We start from the raw sequence: 19,369 nt of genomic DNA, 5'->3' as shown, positions 1-19,369 counted from the left end.
CACTAGGCTGCAGGGACGTTTCCAACCAGACCGTGCAGGAAATTCAAATGCAGACAGATTTGAATCGTGTCTTTTGTGTCGTCCTCCAAACATTTACCTAAAATATCTCAACATTTTCTTTCGCACACGCTCTCCCGAATGTTTGTACGTTCCTCCTTTACCAGGGAGTGTTTCAAGTGAAGACTCTCAACATTCACACTCACTACTAAATATTTCTTTTTGTTTATTTCTCGGCGTTCCAGACTTTTGAACCTGAGCGGGCGTAGATGCTGGATGACAGACGTGCAGAAGGCTGCGGTTTGTTATCTTCAAATTCCAACGGAATATTAAAACTTTGTTGATATTAAAATATTCCTTTTTTTTTTCTTTTTTTTTTTGCCTCAGAAGTTTCCTTAAACGAACTGAGCGCTGTGGATTTATCCTGTCGATCAGATACGACAATCCGCCGGGAGTTTGAGGAAATGAAAAGATTCAATCTGTTTAAAATTGAATATATATATATATTGTGTTGTTTTTTTGTGTTGCGCGTTCCTAGAGGAGTGTGTTGCTATAGTGGGAGAGTGTATATTAAATGTTTTCCTCTGAAAATAAACAGGAAACCGAACGGACCAGTGCAGCTTTCCGGCGGCGGCCGCGGTCCAGTCACGTGAAATCTTTGTTCCATTTGTTTCACTTGTCAACAAAACAAATGGAGAGCACTCATGGGCAGATGGATAAATGGAGGGGCTCATTAATGGATGGATAGGTGACTTGGCAGTCAGACTGATGCACTTGTAAGTGCACGGAGTTTGGGCCAAAAGCAGGGAAAAATAAATGGGTGCAGGATGGAGGGAGGGCAGATTGATTGATGGATGAATGGCTGCATTAACAGATGGAGAGTTGGTTGGGTAAAGCTGCACCGAGAGGCCGATGATGATGGATGTTTGTTTCTTTGCGTGCGTCAGGAAGCGAGTCTTTGAGTCCGAGCATATGCACATGAACGCTCAGTGTGTGCATTAGTGTTTGCTTGCCAGTTGCTATGGTTACGCGAATAGTTTTATTTCATTAATGATCAGAGTAGTAGCAAAAGAAAAGAAAAAAAAGACTCGTGTACGGAACAGACTGAGCCGTGTTTGTCCTGCGTGATGTAAACATCATCAAACATCGACGAGTTTCCACAAGAAACAGAAACATTGAGGTAGGAAAAAAAGAGCAGGAATCCACGTGCATCCATCTTCTTCTCCTAAAGTTTTATTTCTGACATATTTGACCCCCCAGCAGGCAAAACACGGGGCGTGTAAACATGTAAACACACACACAAATCAGCCACAACATTAAAACCACTGATAGGAGACGTAGATAACACGGACCATTCATTGAGGCCATTCATAGTTCTGCTGGGAAACTTTTGCACCTGGTATTCATTCATGTGTATGTTACTTAGACATGTAGCCCCCACCTAGACCAGACCAGACCAGACCAGACCAGACCAGACCAGACCACCCTCACCCCTTAGCAATGACTCCTTGATGGCAGCACGCACAAAAACGTTTTAGGAACAACTCAAAAAAATATGAAGAACAACAGAAGGTGTTGACCCGGCCTCTAAAATCACTAGATCCTAAAATGATCAAGTATCTGTGGGGTGATCCACAGAAGCCCCTCCCCTCAACCCATAGAACCCACCCCCCACCCACCCACTGACAACATTGTGTTACCAGACCCTTGTCCATTCTCTGATGAGTCACCACAATCTAGACCTACACATTATTAGGAAGGTGGTCATAATGTTATGCCTGATCGGTGTGTGTTCATTTATTTTACATCATACTCTATTGTGGTCCGGACTCATTAATTAGCTGCCACTGCACCTTGTTGCCGTAACCAGCCTTATTGATTACGAGGACTTTGGTGAGCATGGGGGTAATTAATGTGAGGAGGAAGAAAAAAAGTCCTTGAATGATGATACCTTCCTCCAAAATGACAAATGAGGTGGTTCCCACCCAACAAGTTCCCCATATTACCAGTTTAGTCATTACGCTATGAAGTCATCATGTCCAATCTTACTTGTCAACAGATTATTCATGGGTGCAGTACAATCTGAGAAGAAACTGGTTTCTTTCTCTCGTGTTTAGCTCAAATATTCACGTATTTGCTCCGTCGGCTTTTTGTGCTGCACTTCCTGCTCAAGCATGTAACATCTCTGCACAGCTTCTAATTTAAATACAAGGACTTTGTTTTCCAACCTTTTAACATCAGCGTTGGTCAAGTACCGTCACCAGCGCATGACTCTTAAAAGCCTTCATTTGTGGAGGACTCAGTGTGTTGTTAAGGCTGAGTTCCGTAAACATTTTGAGAACTGAGAAACACCAACTTTACATCACTTAAAGGTCCCATATTATGCAGCAATTTTCAGCAATTTCATATAGATGTCAGAGATCAAACGTCGTTGTTTTCATAGAGTATCACCAGCCAGTCAAAAAGTGGCTGAGAACAGGCTGCTTCTGTGTCTGTACCTTTAAATGCTAATAAGCTGTGAGTGGCCACACCCCTTTCAGGGAGTGGATGCAGCCTTCGTTACCATGGCGTTACCATGCACTAGTGCTTAGGTGGATTTATGAATCTTCCAGAAGGAGAGAAGTTCAGACGTTTCTGAATGATTTGTTAAAAACTTAGCTTGTTCATATGTGTTACAGCTACTAGCATGTAGCTAACTTCTACATATCACTGTTAGAAATCCCCTCTAAAGTAAATTTTGCATAATATGGGACCTTTAAATCAATAATTAATAAAAAAAATACATTTTTCAGAGAGACGTGGAGTGTGTTTCAAGATGGAAACGCTCTGTGTTGAACATTTAGTTGTGAGAATGTCATTATTAGCACATTTTTTGAAACACCTGGTCCCGAGGCAGAGTCGGAGCAGCGTCGTCTATTTGAACTCATTAAACGGTCATTTTGGACTGGAGCGAGGCGGCGGCAAGGCTGCCTCATTTCAGATGTGTGCACACAAAGTTAACACCAGAAAAAAATGTGTCTGCAGCTGGAAGGCTTTTTTTTTCTGCTGTAACAAGTAAACAACCATCATTTCAGGAATCGGTTTGTTGAAGTTTGAAGGCAAAAAAATAAATAAAAAATCATGAAGAGCACGGGAAAGAGCTGAACTTTTGAATTGTTGAGGGACGTGTGCGTGAACGTGCTTGTGTTTGAAGCATGCGTCGAGCGTTAAGTAAATCCAAGCCTACACACCTGATTCAGCGTAGGTGTGAACGCAGTAGTTATGCCCAACTAATGAGGAATGAGTCTGAGCTCCGCTGTCGTAATGAGATCCCGCCGTGACTGACAGCCTTATTACCACACACTCGCCCGTCTTACTGTAACACACACAACCCACTCCTCTTTTGAAACGCACACAGTTGTCGTCGCATGTGCACAGTCTCTCAAAAAACATCCTCAGTTAAGGATTAAGCTGCGATGACTCGTCGAGGTCATAGATGACGGTGATTTGTCTCATGGCCGACACAGATGGTAATAACCAGAGCGAAAAGTACCTTCCAGTTTTTCACCTGCACGGATGGAAGTGAACCTTCAAACTGCCTAAGGCCAAACGGTCAAAAGTTTATCTAAATTAATATTCTTTCAACTTGCACGTCACAACATGCCTCAAAAATAAAAAGGCACCATTTTTGGACAAAGTTTGTATGTTTTTCATTCTTTAAGTTTCCAGAGTACCATTTTTTTTTCACCGGTATCGGATAAAACCTTAAAACGATACACATCCCTAGTCCGTCCTTAGTTGTGACTGCCAAAGCTTCCGTGAAAGCCCAAACCAAATGGTCGAGGGTGAGTGAATACTTCGTAAACAGAGGCCGAGCAGCCCCTGCAGAACAGTTTCTATTTGCTCGGACCACAATGGAGAAAATCCACTGTCGCTTTCACCCTAAAAACAACAAGATAGCAGAGTCAGTGTTCGGTCTGTTGCAGGGAGTTTCCTCTGATTGTTGGTCGGTTTTCAGTACCTGGGAGATGTGGATAGGGTTGTTTTTCGCCCGATGATCAGATCCCAGTCTTATAATAGTGGTCATCAGCCAGTGCAGCCAATCCCATCTTAAATAAACTAAAGTTCCTCCACTCATAAAGGATTCATAAAGACTTTTCTTCTTTTACTGTTATTCTCCTGGAGTCGACTGGATTCAGTCCAATAAATATTTCTTTAAAACTTGATGTAGTGTGGAGAGTGTAGCTGGTACATTGGCTCCACAAAACTTGTGTTCTCTACTCCTGAAATGTTCTGGTCGTCCAACCCCATAAATTTTTTCTCCTTGACGCCGTCTAGAGGAAACCTTCTGCTTCCTTTAAACACAGCGTTCACTGTTTGTTGTTTCAGTGCAGCGATTGCCTGAGTCTACTCCATGAATTTTGTTTGCGATTTATCTTGCAGGTGTTGAATCAAGTTGATAGTATTGAGCGATGATCTCCTACTGCCACATCACCAAACATCCACACGGCACAATTTACTAATTTCTCTCTGACTGACAATGTTCTTCCACATAGCAGACATGTTTAGGCTTCTTCTTCTTCTTCTTCTTCTTCTTCTTCTCCTACTCTTGTAGAATTGCTGTATTATAGATTGGGTCATCTCTAGTTTCAGTCAAGAACTCAACAAAGACTCTCTGCAGCAATGCTATGCTAAGCGATGCTAATCGCTAACATAGCAGCGCTGCTTTCCAGTTAATTTCTAAGTTGTGAAACTGTTTTTTTCTGCACAAATACAACTGAACAATGTAGATTTCCATTAACTTTACTTTTGTACATTTCATAAACCCCTTTTGTGTTTTTCAATGAGTAAAAAGAAAAACTATTGAATCGAGGTTTTGTAACAATATTACGAGTTATTACAGAAATCCTCAGGATTCTCTTTTCTCTCTTCATTACCTAAATTATTTTTGGAGGCAATCAGAGAATATTCGCAACAGTTTATTCCTATTTAGTTGGAAGCCTTTTAACATTTTCATTTGTATTTTGGCTTCATTTGTGAAATTATTCCAACTGACTATGGGTGAATCAGTGTCACGTCACTGCTAATGAGACTAGTCTGTGAGAACAGACCTTCAGAACTGTGTGCTAAATAAAATTTTTGTGCATTTTTTCACTGCAGTATCCAGCAATTTTCAAAGGTTAATTGTATGATTGGCCAAATCAACAGTTAAATCCAGTTAAATCCACCATCAACACACATGAAATACACAGAAGTGAACCTGCTCTTGGCTCAAGGGACTGGACATTAACTGTACACGTCACCAGATAAGAGATTAAAAACATTCAGTGGATTTCAATCATCCATCTATTTATTCATGTTCTCCTTTTTATCTGAATCCTTGCAGCAGTTTATAGGAAGTGCATTAAAATAAATAAAGAGCTCAGACGTCTTTATTCCCAACCACACATGTCTTGGTGGGTTGGTGGGGTTCTTGCCCAGAAAACCTCAGCTTTTGAAAAGGTCAGAGAGTCTTTTGAAGGATGCGAACCGATGACTGGGTGTTGTTGTTAATCCTGAGTTTTAAAGATGATTGGCGCAACACAAAGATCCTCAGTGCAGCTTAATGTGTCGAAAGTCTTCATGAAAGCAGATTAGATAAAAAATTATCCACAATAACGTAATTAGATTTTAGATTTTAGCATAAAGAAGAAAGTTTGGTTTTATTCTAGGAGATCAAACTGGTAAACAGCAATGGTACAGTTTGTTGAGTTTAGACTTTTTGTGGATGTTGTTGGTTTTTTATCACCGTCATGCTGCATGGACTCCAAAACCAAAACATGTTTCTGGTTTCTGCAGAGAAATGACTCGTCACACTTCATAACATGCAGACGTGTCCTTGACCTCTGCTCAAGATGAGAATGTGTTTCTTTGCGTACATGCAGCTCTGTGTCTGCAGTTTAGCGTTTGTTTGAAGTCGGCTTCTCCAGCAGACCCTGCCTTTGATTGACAAGTTCTCCCTGCATGACCCAGATCGTTTGATTGGCAGAGAAATGATGGAGAGGAGAATAGTCTGGGGGAGTGCGTACGTGGGTGAAGTCGACAGAGTCTGAGAGGTGACTGTGTGAAGAGAGGTTTAGGTAAAGGGATCAGGGAAAGCTACAGAAAGATCAGACGGAGCTCGAGTGTCTCTTCCCGTTCGCAATTTGTATTTCACTCTGCGCTGCCTTGTTATTGTCCCCTTTGCATTCAAAAATGTCCCTGTGTGAAATGGCAGTCAGAGCAATAAGTGGTATTTTTTTTCCATCTTCTGGTCTGATGTGTTTTCCTTCAGTTGTGTTGCGCACCAAGTATTTTTTCTTATATTTTTCCTGCATATTTTAGTGCTAAAATCATAAATATTCAGTGAAAGAAAATCCTAAAAAAGGAAGAAAAAAAGAGCAACACAACACAAGACGATTGTCTGATTAAACACCGATTTGATTATATGCGAGAGGAGCTTCTGCTTCTACATGGACGCTCGTATTCCACTAATAGTCAGAATAAAAATGCCCCAAATGTTAAAAATCTATTGACCTTCAGCCATGTCTCGAGGACCTTTTGCACTCACATTCGTTAATACAATGGGACCTGCAACTACACTTCAACCAACCATATCGGACTGTGTGATAGAAATGTTATTTCTTACATATCTGGAATACTTTGAATGCACATAAAAGACAACGCATTTATCATTAGAAAACTAATTCACACAGAAGCACACCTGTGGAAAAGGAAATGCACCCATCCATCTACCTCGTATGAAATAGTGACAGCTGCTAAGGATAATAACAGATGCTCCATTAGATGCTCAAAGCGCTTACAGCTGAATGCATTATTCATTCATTCACACAGTCGCACCCTGGTGGTGGTGAACTACCTCAGACTGATGGAAACCTGGCTGTCAACCTGCACCTACGCCCTCTCCGACCACCACCAGACATCACTCACCCACAGTCATACACCAGTGGAGTTCAGTGTCGAGGTGGAGCATGGTGGGCGGAGTGTCCTGTCCAAGGACACAATGTACAGACTAGGGACAGGGCGGGATGGAATCGCCAACCTTTCGGTTATTGGACGACCTCCTGAGTTACTGCTGCCACTTTCATTTTGGACATAGCACAGTCATCTGGTTGTATTTTAAGCATTTTTTTTTTTGTAAGAAAGTTCACTAATAATGAATTGCAATGCAATAAATCTGCAGGGAGAGGATCTTTTTGCAACTTTGCAAACAAATTGTGCAATAAAATTTCCAATGGTTCACCATGTCATTGGTCAATTCAGCATTTTAACCCTTTAAAACCGAACCTGTTAAAGCACGCTGTCTTTGAATTACCATAACTCTCAATGGTTTGCACGATTTAGAAAATTCAAAGTGTGGCTGAACACTGGGAAGTTGTGCTTTTGTCTGGAAGACCTCAATGACAAGGAGGGTAACTTCCAGGCAGATGTTCAAGTCTTAAAGGGTCAGATAGATATGGAATCCAAACATAACGTAAGTCTTCTATTAATGGACCTTTGTGTCACAAGATAAGATGATAATTTAAGTCTTTCTGAGGAATTCAGTCATCCACCTCTGTAATTGTAAAATTCTGCTTTTTAGCTTAGTCCTTGCAGAGCAGCAGCTTAGAATAAATAAAGAGCTCAGAAGTCTTTACTCCCAACTACGCACTCCTATAAAGGAAATGAAATGTCTTTTATTTGCCAGTGTTGAGGTTGAGTATTTCTCTTGTAAAATAAACCACTTTAGATTTCTCACGAGGGCAGGAACATAGAACGGACTCAAAGGTGAATCTTTTAACCACTGCTTGGTTACTTTACATCTGGTTTTAGCTCCTAAAGCACATGAACTGTCACCAAGGTGTAATAATAATGTTCCTCCACATTCAAATGTATCCGTACACGACTTACAGCACTTCGCTAGCAGAGAAGGTTAATTTGGCGAGAAAGCCCCCAGACGACGGTTGGTGATGTGCCGTGGGCTCATGAATAGAAAGTATACCAGCGATCTTCTGGGACTCTGGTTGGGATAATGTGGATGCGGCATTTGGAGAAGAGGAAATAAAATGTTCAGATGAGACTTTATGCTGCATTTAAGAAAGCAATACAATCCACACACACAAGCGTCTTTAACTGGTGAATAAAAGTCATAACCTCAGAAAACGCTGCAGGACCTTCTGCTAATTCTGTTATTGATGTCATAAAACACGTGTTATGTGTCGTAGTTTCCTAAAATAGTCCAAAATGGAATCCTCACAGGCTTGAAAATGGTTTTTACCTAATCAGAATCAGAATATACTTCAGTCAAGGACATTGTTTGTTGCTGTTGCTCCCATCATGTGGCAGTTACAAGGGAACAGAGTCAAATGTGAATAGAATAAAAAAAGAGATATCAAGAGTCTGAAGTGCTAAGACTGTAAAGCGTGACCAACACTCACTCACAGTGGGAGGAGATATAAAGTTTGATGGCTACAGGCAGGAATAAATGTGTTCTGTGGTTCTGAGTTGGTGGAAGGAGTTTTCCAGGACGCTCTTTAATTTTGCTGCCATCCTCCGTCCTGACACTGTGTTCAGTGAGTCCAGCTCCACCAGCTCCACCACTACAACATCACCGGCCATTCATGTCGGTTTGTTGAGTCTGTCGAGTGTGTCACCTAAGTTTGGTTGTAGTTTTAGGCCCTGATTTTTGAGGAGGTGTTGCCCCACGAGTCCTGAACTCGGATTTAAAATATGCACCATTACTTAAATACTTTAACAATAATCAGTGAAAGGAACAAGCTTGATGATGTCGTCAGGCTACAGTACACATTGTAGCCCTCTAGGCTAACGTTTAACTAGCATACTACTCTAGACATCTTAAAATCTCACCTCCAGAGTTTAAATATCTCCTGGATGGACACATCATGTAAACTGAGTCTCACTACCATTTTCTTTTATGCACTTTCTCTGCTTGTCCACATGTAAAATTGGTCAGTTATTGGTGGATGTTCCAGGTTTCGGTTGCCTATTGGTTATATTTTTCAAGCAGAAACTAGTCAAAGTCATGGATGGTGTTTCCTTGTGGCAAACGCTTGGATTTAATATATGAATGATTATTTATTTATTACTTTATCAATAATCAGTTAAAGGAACGAGTCTATCGAGTTACAGTAAATATCGTAGCTCTCTAGGTTAGCGTTTAGCTAGCATACTACTACATGACTGCACCATTTTCTTCAATGCACTATTTTTTCCTCCACTACAAACTATCACAAGGTTAAAGCAAATTCTTCTCCAGCTTTTCCATTGATCGGTGTTTGCAGTAGATTCACAGAAAGTTTTTGCTTCTCAGTTTACACTTTGTTTACATCCGTTTCCTTGCGGGATAACATGAGGTGGTGCATTCAGTGCTCCCGGCTCTGACATGGTGATCTCAGTAATATCCCCTAATGTGTTGAGATTATAGAGAAGTCGTGTGTGAAGTTTGTGTGTGTTTAGTGGAAGCAGACTTCAGAATCAGGTAGATTGTAAAGCTTCCGCAGTCTGAGCTCAGCTTCAAAATATCTCAGCTATTTATTTATTTTTGCCTTCCAAATGTCAGTAATTCTGTATCAGTCAGCGAGGAGGAGACGTGTTGTCGTGCTCTTTTTAAATCATACACATTTGGTGCTCCGTTGCTGGCTGTCATTTTCCCTGTAAATATATAAACTCAAGCACCCGTATGCAAATTGAGGATGCGAACGCACACGCTGCCCTCAGCAAAGTCTCCAAGGTTGTTTGCGAGGGTTCCGCGCTCGTCTCTGTGACAAAAGATGAATAATTCATCGCCTCGATTACTTTTTCATCTTCTCCCGTCTTTTTGCATCCCCCTTATTTACCTACGGGGCATGTTAATCACATACGGAAGAGAACCTGACTGACGATGAGACGCGAAGCATCTGCTCAGACGTCGGGTGTGATCACACGGGGCTGAAGAAAATCTCGGACACAGCGTCGTCCGAGCTGAGTGAAGTTCCTGCAGCCGACACCTTAAAACTTTCATCAGTGAAAGATTGACGATCCCTCATCCAGACATTTCAGATCATAAAACCCTGTCCGCCCATGTTCCTGGTTCTGGTTGCCTTGGTAACACGCTTGTATATTCACCAGCCCAAATGTTTCAGAGCCAAATGAGCAGAACATAAAAATACTGCTCCTGTATGTAGGAAGATGGAAAATACCACCAACACTGATGCTGCTCCATCGACTGTGTCTGTATCTGTCACCTAAAGCAAGGGAATCAAACCCAATATGGATCAGGAGCATAATAACACAATAACACAATAAGCTATTAATAACAACAAATCCAAAACTTTTCCCTTTGTTTCACTTTTTAATTGCTTTACCATGGGCCAGAATGGACCCTTAACGATGGATGGATGGATGGATGGATGGATGGATGGATGGATGGATGGATGGATGGATGGATGGATGGATGGATGGATGGCAGGCTAAGTAAGTAAAGTAAGAAAGTAAATAAAATAAGGTACATAGGTAAGCAAAGTTAAGTCAATGAAATAAGTTAAATAAAGTAAACTAAGGAAGTAAGCAAAGTAACAAAGTAAGTAAAATAAGTAGGTAAATAAAGTTAATTAAGTTAAATAAGTCGGTTTAAGTAAGAAAATAAGTTAAATAAGTAAGTAAATAAATTACCGTTAATCATGCCTCTGCAACTGGTTTCACCCGATGCTCCAAACCCACTCTCAGCACGGAGAATTTAGTGGTAGGAACCAACCAAAGTTTATGGACAGTGTTTTTTTGAGATAAATGTTTGCGTCACATGTTCATCGACTGTATCGATCGAGATGCCTCAGAGTCGAGGTTATCAGCCGTCTCTCTGTGTCAAACATGGCCGACAAACCTTACATGGATACAAACTGATCCAGTTGTGCTCACTTTGATGGTTTAAATACATTTAACACAGACACACAACCATTCACCAATGAACCTAGCAGCACGGTGGGAAGAAGTCGAAGTAACTAGAAAACAAACCCACGCAGACACAGGGAGAACATGCAAACTCCACAATGAGTAAGCATCAGTGCTCACCACCACTTTACTGTGGCAGATCTGAATGTCTCTTTGCTAATAGTATTTTACACGTCTGTGAAACTTCCCCTCAAACAAAGTCCCGTTAAACTCGTCTGAAGAAAATTAATTGTTTTCTTATCGTGATCCGACGCTGCTGGACTCTGGCAGCGTCCCATCTCCGCTGTGTGACGTCCCGTTTAAAAAAAAAACGGCCACGAAAGCTGAGTAAACTTTGATGGGGACGATTGGGGACATTGAAATGTGAGCACACAGAAAGAGAAAAAGGAAACGCGCTGCCAATAGAGCGTGTACGTAGAGGAGACACAACATAAACACCCACGGCTTGAATTGATGCTTTCGATGCCATATGTTGGGTTCTGCCAAGGACTTTGAGGCAACCATGAATAATTCACTTTCTCATTCCTGTGTTCTTCTTTTTTTTGTTTTGTTTGTTTCTTTCTGGTGCTTTGTCACACTTTCTCCCTCCACTGATTTCTTTGTGTTTCTAACGCTTCTCTCTGCAGATCACACCTCGGTTGGAGGACTGGGGGACAGTTTCTACGAGTACCTGCTGAAGGCGTGGCTCATGTCGGACAAGACCGACACGGAGGCTCGCAAGACCTACGACGACGCCATCGAGGTACGAAGCCACGTCCTGTTTTTACACATGAACAGACTGGGTTCAGTAAACGGCGGACGGTCGTGGTCTGTAGCTGATGAAGGGCAGAACTTATGGCTGAACTTTAAAGTTGTTTGTCTTCACGTCTCTGCGCTCCATGTCCACCCTCCTCTCTCCACATTTCTGTCCTTATCCCTTTAAATCTATGTTCTCTGTCTTTTATCTCTCTTTAGATCATACATTTATTTCACTACCAGCAGAAAATTATTGCCCAATAAACAACCTCTAAAAACACTCCCAAGGATCCTTTATCACCTACTATTATGTGCTTCAGCTTCTTCATCTTCCCTTTTCTCCTCATTTCCTTCCTTCTCTACTGTCCCACCTTCTTTTTTCTGTCTCTACCTGGTCGGAGTCAATCAGATCCTCTCCCAGGTGAGCAGCTCAGGATTTCCTGATTTGGTATCAATCCAGTACAAAGTAAATACAGGATTAGTATCACTGATACCGATGATCATGGAATAGCTTGATTTTGCCTTTAGCTTAGATGATTATATTTTATATTAAGATGATAAAACACAGGACGAATACTTGAGGCAAATAAACCTTTAAACTAAGTGCAATATAAAGTATAATTACAGTATAAAAATTAACTAATTCACCTTTTACTACACACAGTAGTTTTGGAGAAAACTTCATTAGTGTAAAATATGAAAACAATGTAACAAAAATATAGATATAACAATGTAACAATGGAATGTAAAGTCAGTCACAAAGTCAGTTTAGCAAAAGAAGTAAATGAAAGCAACGTTCATTAATACACAGAATAAGATGTTACATTTCCTTGTGCTAAATGCAAAGCATTAAGAAGCCCAGTCCGACTGGAAAACCAACCAGTAGGCTAGCAGTTAGCAGTCAGCTACCAGCTAGCAACCAACAACAAGACACCAGCTAACTAGCAACATAAAACAAAACAAAACAAAAGTGATGGGACATGCAACTACACTTCAACCAACACCTCTCCTCTCTGCCAAAATCAGAAGTAAAACACAAGAAGACGCCTGCTAACTAGCCTAGCCAACAGCAGGAGGCAGCGTGTTACATCACTGGGGTTTTCAAGTGGGCACCTCCCTTCATCCTTCACCAGTGTAATAATAAATATAAAAATTGCTCAGAGAGGGAAACGTTTTCCGCCAATGAAGTGGTTCTGCATCCCGTCTAATTGTCTTCTCTTAAGAGTACAGACGCATTTCAGTAACAGCATCAGGTCCAGTTGTGTGATGCTGCTGTGATTCTGTGATTTAAGTGTCAAACTTTGTCCATATCCACCTTTTACTACAGGTGGATAAAAGTGTTTTGAGCTCATCACTCTAGTATCAATACTGATATCAGCCCCGGTATTGATATTACCGGATTTTGCAACACACTTAGGTCTGAAAAACCTCCTCGTGAGAACATAAAAGTGTTTTTGTGACATTTAAGAGGTTTTTCCATTACCAGTTCTTATCACGATATTCAGCTGTCACCTTAACACGAACCTACTTCATTCTACTTTTTTTTTTTATCTCTACAAATGTCCACACTTCACCTCAAGCGCAGTTTCAAAGTAAACCCCCGACTCCCTGTTTCCCTCCAGGCCATCGAGCGCCACCTGATCCGCAAGTCCAACGGCGGCCTGACGTTCATCGGCGAGTGGAAGAACGGCCACCTGGAGAGGAAGATGGGCCACCTGGCCTGCTTCGCCGGCGGCATGTTCGCGCTGGGTGCTGACGGTTCGCCCGACGACAAGGCCGGACACTACCTGCAGCTCGGGGCCGAGATCGCGCACACCTGCCACGAGTCCTACGACAGGACGGGTACATACAGCGTGCACGGATATCACAAACACACTGGATGCACAGATACAACATCACATTAGTCTCATGTTGTTCTCACTATGACAGCAGAAGGAAGAGGAAAGCTGCAGCCCAGTTTGTAAAAAACAATATCCCCGAGGCAAAACGGCAGTAAAAATAATAGAAGCTCTTATCTGGTTCATTGCTCTTGACCGAACCTCAATCTGGGAACAGGTTGTTTTTTCATTGTTTAGCTTCGCTACTAAAATTTACATCGACTAGTAACGTCAGAGAACCGGCCGTGTTTGGAGAAACCCGACCGGTTGATTTAACGTGGGATTAAGATCGAAGGACGTCCTCTGTAATTATTATAAATTATTAGGGACAAGTCACCTGAGGACAGGGGGCAGAAATACACCTCTCATCCTGGGAAGAAACACCAGGCAGCGTGAGATCAGTGTAGGTGTGTGTCTGTGTGTGTGGACAGAAATCGTGAGGTGGTTCAGACAAAGAGGGGGAGGTTGCCGTGGCAACAAATGAAGACGGCGAAGGAGGAGGGAAGAGGAGGGAAGAGGTGAGGCCGGGGGGGATTTGATAGCGGCGGTCAGGCCGTCTAAAGTTGGTCCTGTCAGTTAATGAGCAGGCGTTTATGGGAGCTGATAAAGACGTACGTGTTTCAGACTTTTCATTAGACTCTTAGGGCCTGATTCATTCACATCCCAAACGTGGGGCTCTGCTCTGCTAAGTTGCACGCGCACACTTATATATTGCGTGTAGGTTTGCGTGTCGTTGGTGGTGGAGGCCCGCCCTGTTACATATTTACATATTTTGAAAGAAATTTTATTTGCCATATATACGTACAAACATAGGAACTCTTGTGCAGTTGTTCAGAGAGTCAGATTAAAAGACTCATAATTCTATAATCAATAAAAGACATACATCTGTATATATATAAAGTAATGTAATATAATATAATATAATATACACTGTAAAGGAGGAAGTCGATCTAAGGAGGTAAAGCAAAGAAAATGTAACATAACCAGGAGAAACCTAATAATACAGGAGGTTACCTGTGACTTTAATGTTCCATGAGGGAAATTACTTTGTCACAGTAGCTTAGAAACACTCTTAAAAACCACAAGTAAAACGAGAGATAAAATAAAATAAATAAATAAGTATTGTCTAAAATATGTACGGTGTTAGAATTATGAACAGATTTCAAAAAAGGTCAACGCTGTGGGGAGAATGAAATTAAGAAAAGATGGAAAGACATAAGAAGAAGAACAAATGGCTCATAATAAAAGCTCAGCAAATAAAACAGGTGCCAGTTAAGACTTGGCTTTCAGACTAAATATAGACACAAAAAACAACCAACCAGCTTCAGCTCTGGTAAATCACACAGCGCTAAATAATCTATTCACAGCTTCTCCACCCAAGATGTTTAAGACGTCTACAAACCACAGAAGAAGAACTGCAAACCACTCAAAATACTAAACAAACGCAATCTTCATTAACTTAGATACTTTTTAATTTAACGACATTGTTGATCTAAGAACCACTCTTAAGACGACAATTTTTTATTTTTTTTTTAAATCAGTTTTTTCTAATGAATTTGTTTTTGGTTTTGTTTTTGGGGCTATTATTGATATTTTTTCAAGTATTTTTTTTCTTCCCATCTCGTGCCCCATGTCCTCTTAGGGGCTCCATAGAAATGGTTAATAAATTGCTAAATAGATGAATAAATTATCTATCTATCAATATTTTGCGTATCCGTATCTTCATATTGATTAAACCAAACTAACCGAGTTAAATTCACACCTTTAGTAAATCAGGCCTCTACGTGTCTGTCACCGTTAATCTGCAGGAAACACTGGTTTAAAAGCCGGAGAAATCAGTGTGTGGGATGTTTTTATTGCTTATACGTGCGACACACACACTCACCAACTCATATCAGCACACACTTGTAATCACCAGCAGCCGAACCAGCAACACAAACAAGGAGCCAGAGATAATGTTTATCTCCTCTTTTCAACCCTTAATTACTCTTTCCTTCTTCCTTTCTCCCTCTTATCAGAGTCTTTATTAATTCCCCTCCCACTCCCACTCTCCTCTTCCCTTTTTTCATCGCCATCCTCTTCATCCCCTCACCTTCCTTCCTCTGATTCCTCTCCTCCGCCCTCTTTTCACCTTCACTACCACCTCTCCTAATCCTCTTTTCTCTTCTTCTTCTTCTCCTCCTCCTCTCTAGTGCTGAAGCTCGGCCCGGAGGCCTTCAAGTTCGACAGCGGCCTGGAGGCGGTGGCCGTCCGGCAGAACGAGAAGTACTACATCCTGCGTCCGGAGGTCATCGAGACCTACTGGTACATGTGGAGGTTCACCCACGACCCCAAGTACCGGCAGTGGGGCTGGGAGGCGGCGCAGGTAAAGATCATCCTCCGTTCAGTTCAGATCCGATCTGCTGGGATTAAGGACACGAAACAAGTTCAGGTCGCACAAAAAAGAAAAAACAGACGATTAGCACATTTTATGGAACTTATTTTCGTGTCATTCTAGGTTTTATTGCATCTTACATCATTTAAACCCGTTGTCCTCATTAGTGGACATTTTAGTCTGCCATCTAGTGGTAGCGAAGGGTCAATACACAAGTGAGTAAAAACAGTCACAGGACAAAAGTGGACGAGGGACAAAACCTAATCAAATTTTACGGTTAAAACTTATTTATTTATTCTTTCGTTTGATATTAAATTTAACTAATTTTATCAATAGCAACAAGCTACAATGTCGCTCATTAGCAGTACTCGTTTGAGGACGTTGGGACTTCATTGTTCTGTCATTGCACAGTCATGTTCAGGTATTAAAATAAACAGTTTCATATTTTGTCACACATTGGGATCCAGTGTCCACATATGAGGACATTGTTTTTGTTTTTCAAAAACTATTACTTCCTGGTCCTACTGATCCCAAATACCTTGGAGAAATTAAAAACAATAAGCATAAACAATAAAGGGACAGCTAATACATAACACAAACACATTAAAAACTATATGAAAAATACCGGAAAGATCAGACAGAATGATCATTTTTTATTTATTTAGACGTACAACAATAAGAAAAGAGGATCAGTACATAAACAGTGTCAGAGAACTTGATGATTAAATTAAAATCATCCAGTAATGAGGTTGGTAAACTACCGTCTAACCTGAGCAGTGATGAGGTTCCTCCTGTTCTCCTCCAGTTCTGCAGAGCAAACACACAACATGGTGCTTGTTGGGGTTGTGTCTGTGAAATGTTTTCAGCTGTTATAAGTTCCTTCTTTCTGTGCTTTAATATAAAAAGCTTCATGGAAATAGAGAAATAGAGCAGAGATGAAAGCCGCCTCTATCCCTTTAACTCCCCTGTTTTATTTCCTCCACCTACGGAGGATTAGAGAGTTCACCTTCTACACAACAGACTCCTCTTCATCAGTCTCCGCTGGTCTGCTCGTCTCCTTCACTCTGTGTTTTTCCCCCCCGCTGCCAATCTTCCTGTCACCTCCGAACCCTCTTTTTTTTTTTTTCAAGCAGGGAAACAAAATCGCTTTTGTTTTGTTTTTTTGCTTTTTTTCCCAGAGTGTCTATGAGCTTGTGTGATCGTACTGGATGTGAGTGACACTGAAAAGCTGCTGCTGAAAGGTTCATCTCCTCCCTTCAGTTATTTAGCATCACACAGACCCACTAATAAACATCTGCTCTGATTTAATGCTGCTCTCCTGCAGCTGTATTTCTGTTCACTCTATCGATACAGATGTTTCAGTCTGAGGTAACGTTGCACAATTTATGGAACTTATTTTTGTGTCATTTTAACCTCCTGAGACCCTGCGTCCTCATATGGGGACGTTAAGTTTTAGGTTTTATCGCAGCTTATTTGCAGCTCATTGTCCTCCTATGAGAAATGTTGTCGCTCACCGTGTTCCCCACAGTTGGATAAGTAAGAAAAACAGCTTTTTTAAATGGGTCCAATACAATAAATAAACTCAAGAGCCGCTCACACTCTTAATGACATGGTAATAAATGGACGTAAAGATTTAAGACTTGACTAAATGTAATTGAAGACCAATGCAAAATATGATCGTATGACCTAATTTTTAAGGCCTTAAATTGGGATTATAATATTTAAGACTGTACAGAAACCCTGGGCCTCCATCATAGAGGTCTGTCTCAGGTGTGGAGGCGTTTCCCTTTGCTCCTTCTACCTTTTTACTTTTTTAGAATTGATTATAGATGTGAAGATAGATTCTAAAAAATAAAAACACGTCTAGATCAGATATTTCTGGATGGATTCGCACATCTCTGCTTATCAGATCGTGTATTTGGACCAGATGGTCCTGAGACGTGTGTGTTGTTGTTGTTGTGATGCTCTAAATGTACGAGTACAGTAGCCCAAACTGGATACTGAGGGTTTCTCTCCTCATGACTCACGTTTAAACGTTTAATCGTCCAGACGTAGTCGAGGATGCTCTCGGCTCGTGTGAATGGAGAAGGGCAGACGCAGCCCAGCGGCCCATGAATGACAGGAAATATGTCCAAACTCCAAAGAAAACAGTCACTCGAGGACAAAACCCTTTTCAGTCACATGAAATAAATATGAATGTGGAGAAGCAGCTTAACATTTTTACGTGATGCTTATAAATAAATAAACTTTACCTAATGCCACTTTTGGCTAATTAACTCTAACGGCCACATACACCTGAAAAAAAAACCTAAACTCTGCACTAATTATTCAGAAGTGAAGAAGCCGTTTGGAGAAAACATCCTCAAATAAACCGACCAAGTCATGTTTCCTCTGGTTTATTTTATTTTACAGTTACAGAAAACAACTAAATAAAACAAAAATAAAAAGGGTGATGTGATGGTGGAGGTATCCCACGTTCTTCTTCTGTTTTTCAGTCTATTGTTGCTGGGATTTGACCTTGAATGCAGTTCCCTTAATTAAAGACCTAAAGACTAACAACATCCTGTCACCAGACACCACAGGACGCGCTCAGAAGGACCATGTCCACTCTCTGAAAACAGTCAACAGTCAAAACAGTTTTGGAGGCAACAAGGGAGAACTACACAATATATATGTGTACATATATGTATATATATATCAGTGTCAATGACTATAACTCTGTCATTGCAGCTCTTAAAACTAGATTGATTAGTGGTATCACGTAGTTTGAGTGCTCCTCCCCCACACTAGGTGGCGATATGTGTCTTGCCAGCGGGTTAATACAGCTCCCTGTCTGGTTGACCTACGTTGTATAATAAACAAGAGTCGTTCATGTGTCAGACCGGCATTTCAAACAACAACTAGATGGATAATAGTTCAGCTTTTTAATCTCATACGTAATGTGTGCGGATAGATGGCGCTATATCCCTCAGGTGGTTCTTCTACCAGCTCAGTTTACCTTCTTCTTCCTCTGCGACGGCCTTCCTTGGATGTTATACACCAGCACAGCAGTTGTGGAGCATGTGCACACACACGTTGTCCGGTTAAAGTCAGATTAAGGTGTATACAAGTCAGAGAAAATAGATTTCCAGTCTCATTAACTGGGCGTCTTAGTCGGATAAGGAGAACTCTGATATTAGTCCGAGTAACGTGTTTACATCCACTTAAGTTGTCCAGTTAAAGTCCAATTAAGGCACTAATTTGTTTCGTTTGCATGTAAACATACTGAATGTCTATTCCTTTCTTAAGAATCAGCAAAACAAACAAAAAACAAGTATCAGTGTTTTTCTTTTTATTTAATGTTGTAATTTGAGCCAGGAAACACAAACAACATATAAAAGCAGAAGACGGTATCATTTGGAAACGTGCAGACGAGAAGGCGACAACACAACTCGGTGAGGAG

At 41.1% G+C, this 19,369-nt stretch overlaps 1 protein-coding gene across 1 annotated transcript in view; it reads left to right on the top strand.

Moving 5' to 3' along the window:
- Window positions 1–19,369, top strand: part of man1a2 (mannosidase, alpha, class 1A, member 2) — a 130,820-nt gene that overhangs the window by 106,767 nt on the left and 4,684 nt on the right. Inside the window, exons 10-12 of the mRNA XM_047600742.1 lie at window positions 11,568–11,683; window positions 13,299–13,518; window positions 15,746–15,918. Of these exons, the coding sequence (XP_047456698.1) occupies window positions 11,568–11,683; window positions 13,299–13,518; window positions 15,746–15,918 (509 nt within the window). The remainder of the gene's footprint in view (window positions 1–11,567; window positions 11,684–13,298; window positions 13,519–15,745; window positions 15,919–19,369) is intronic.

This window comes from Mugil cephalus, chromosome 12 (genome assembly GCF_022458985.1).
Source record: "Mugil cephalus isolate CIBA_MC_2020 chromosome 12, CIBA_Mcephalus_1.1, whole genome shotgun sequence".
Lineage (NCBI taxonomy): Eukaryota > Metazoa > Chordata > Actinopteri > Mugiliformes > Mugilidae > Mugil > Mugil cephalus.
The sequence above is the reverse complement of the archived record's forward strand: the minus strand, read 5'-3'. Positions and strand labels throughout refer to the sequence as shown.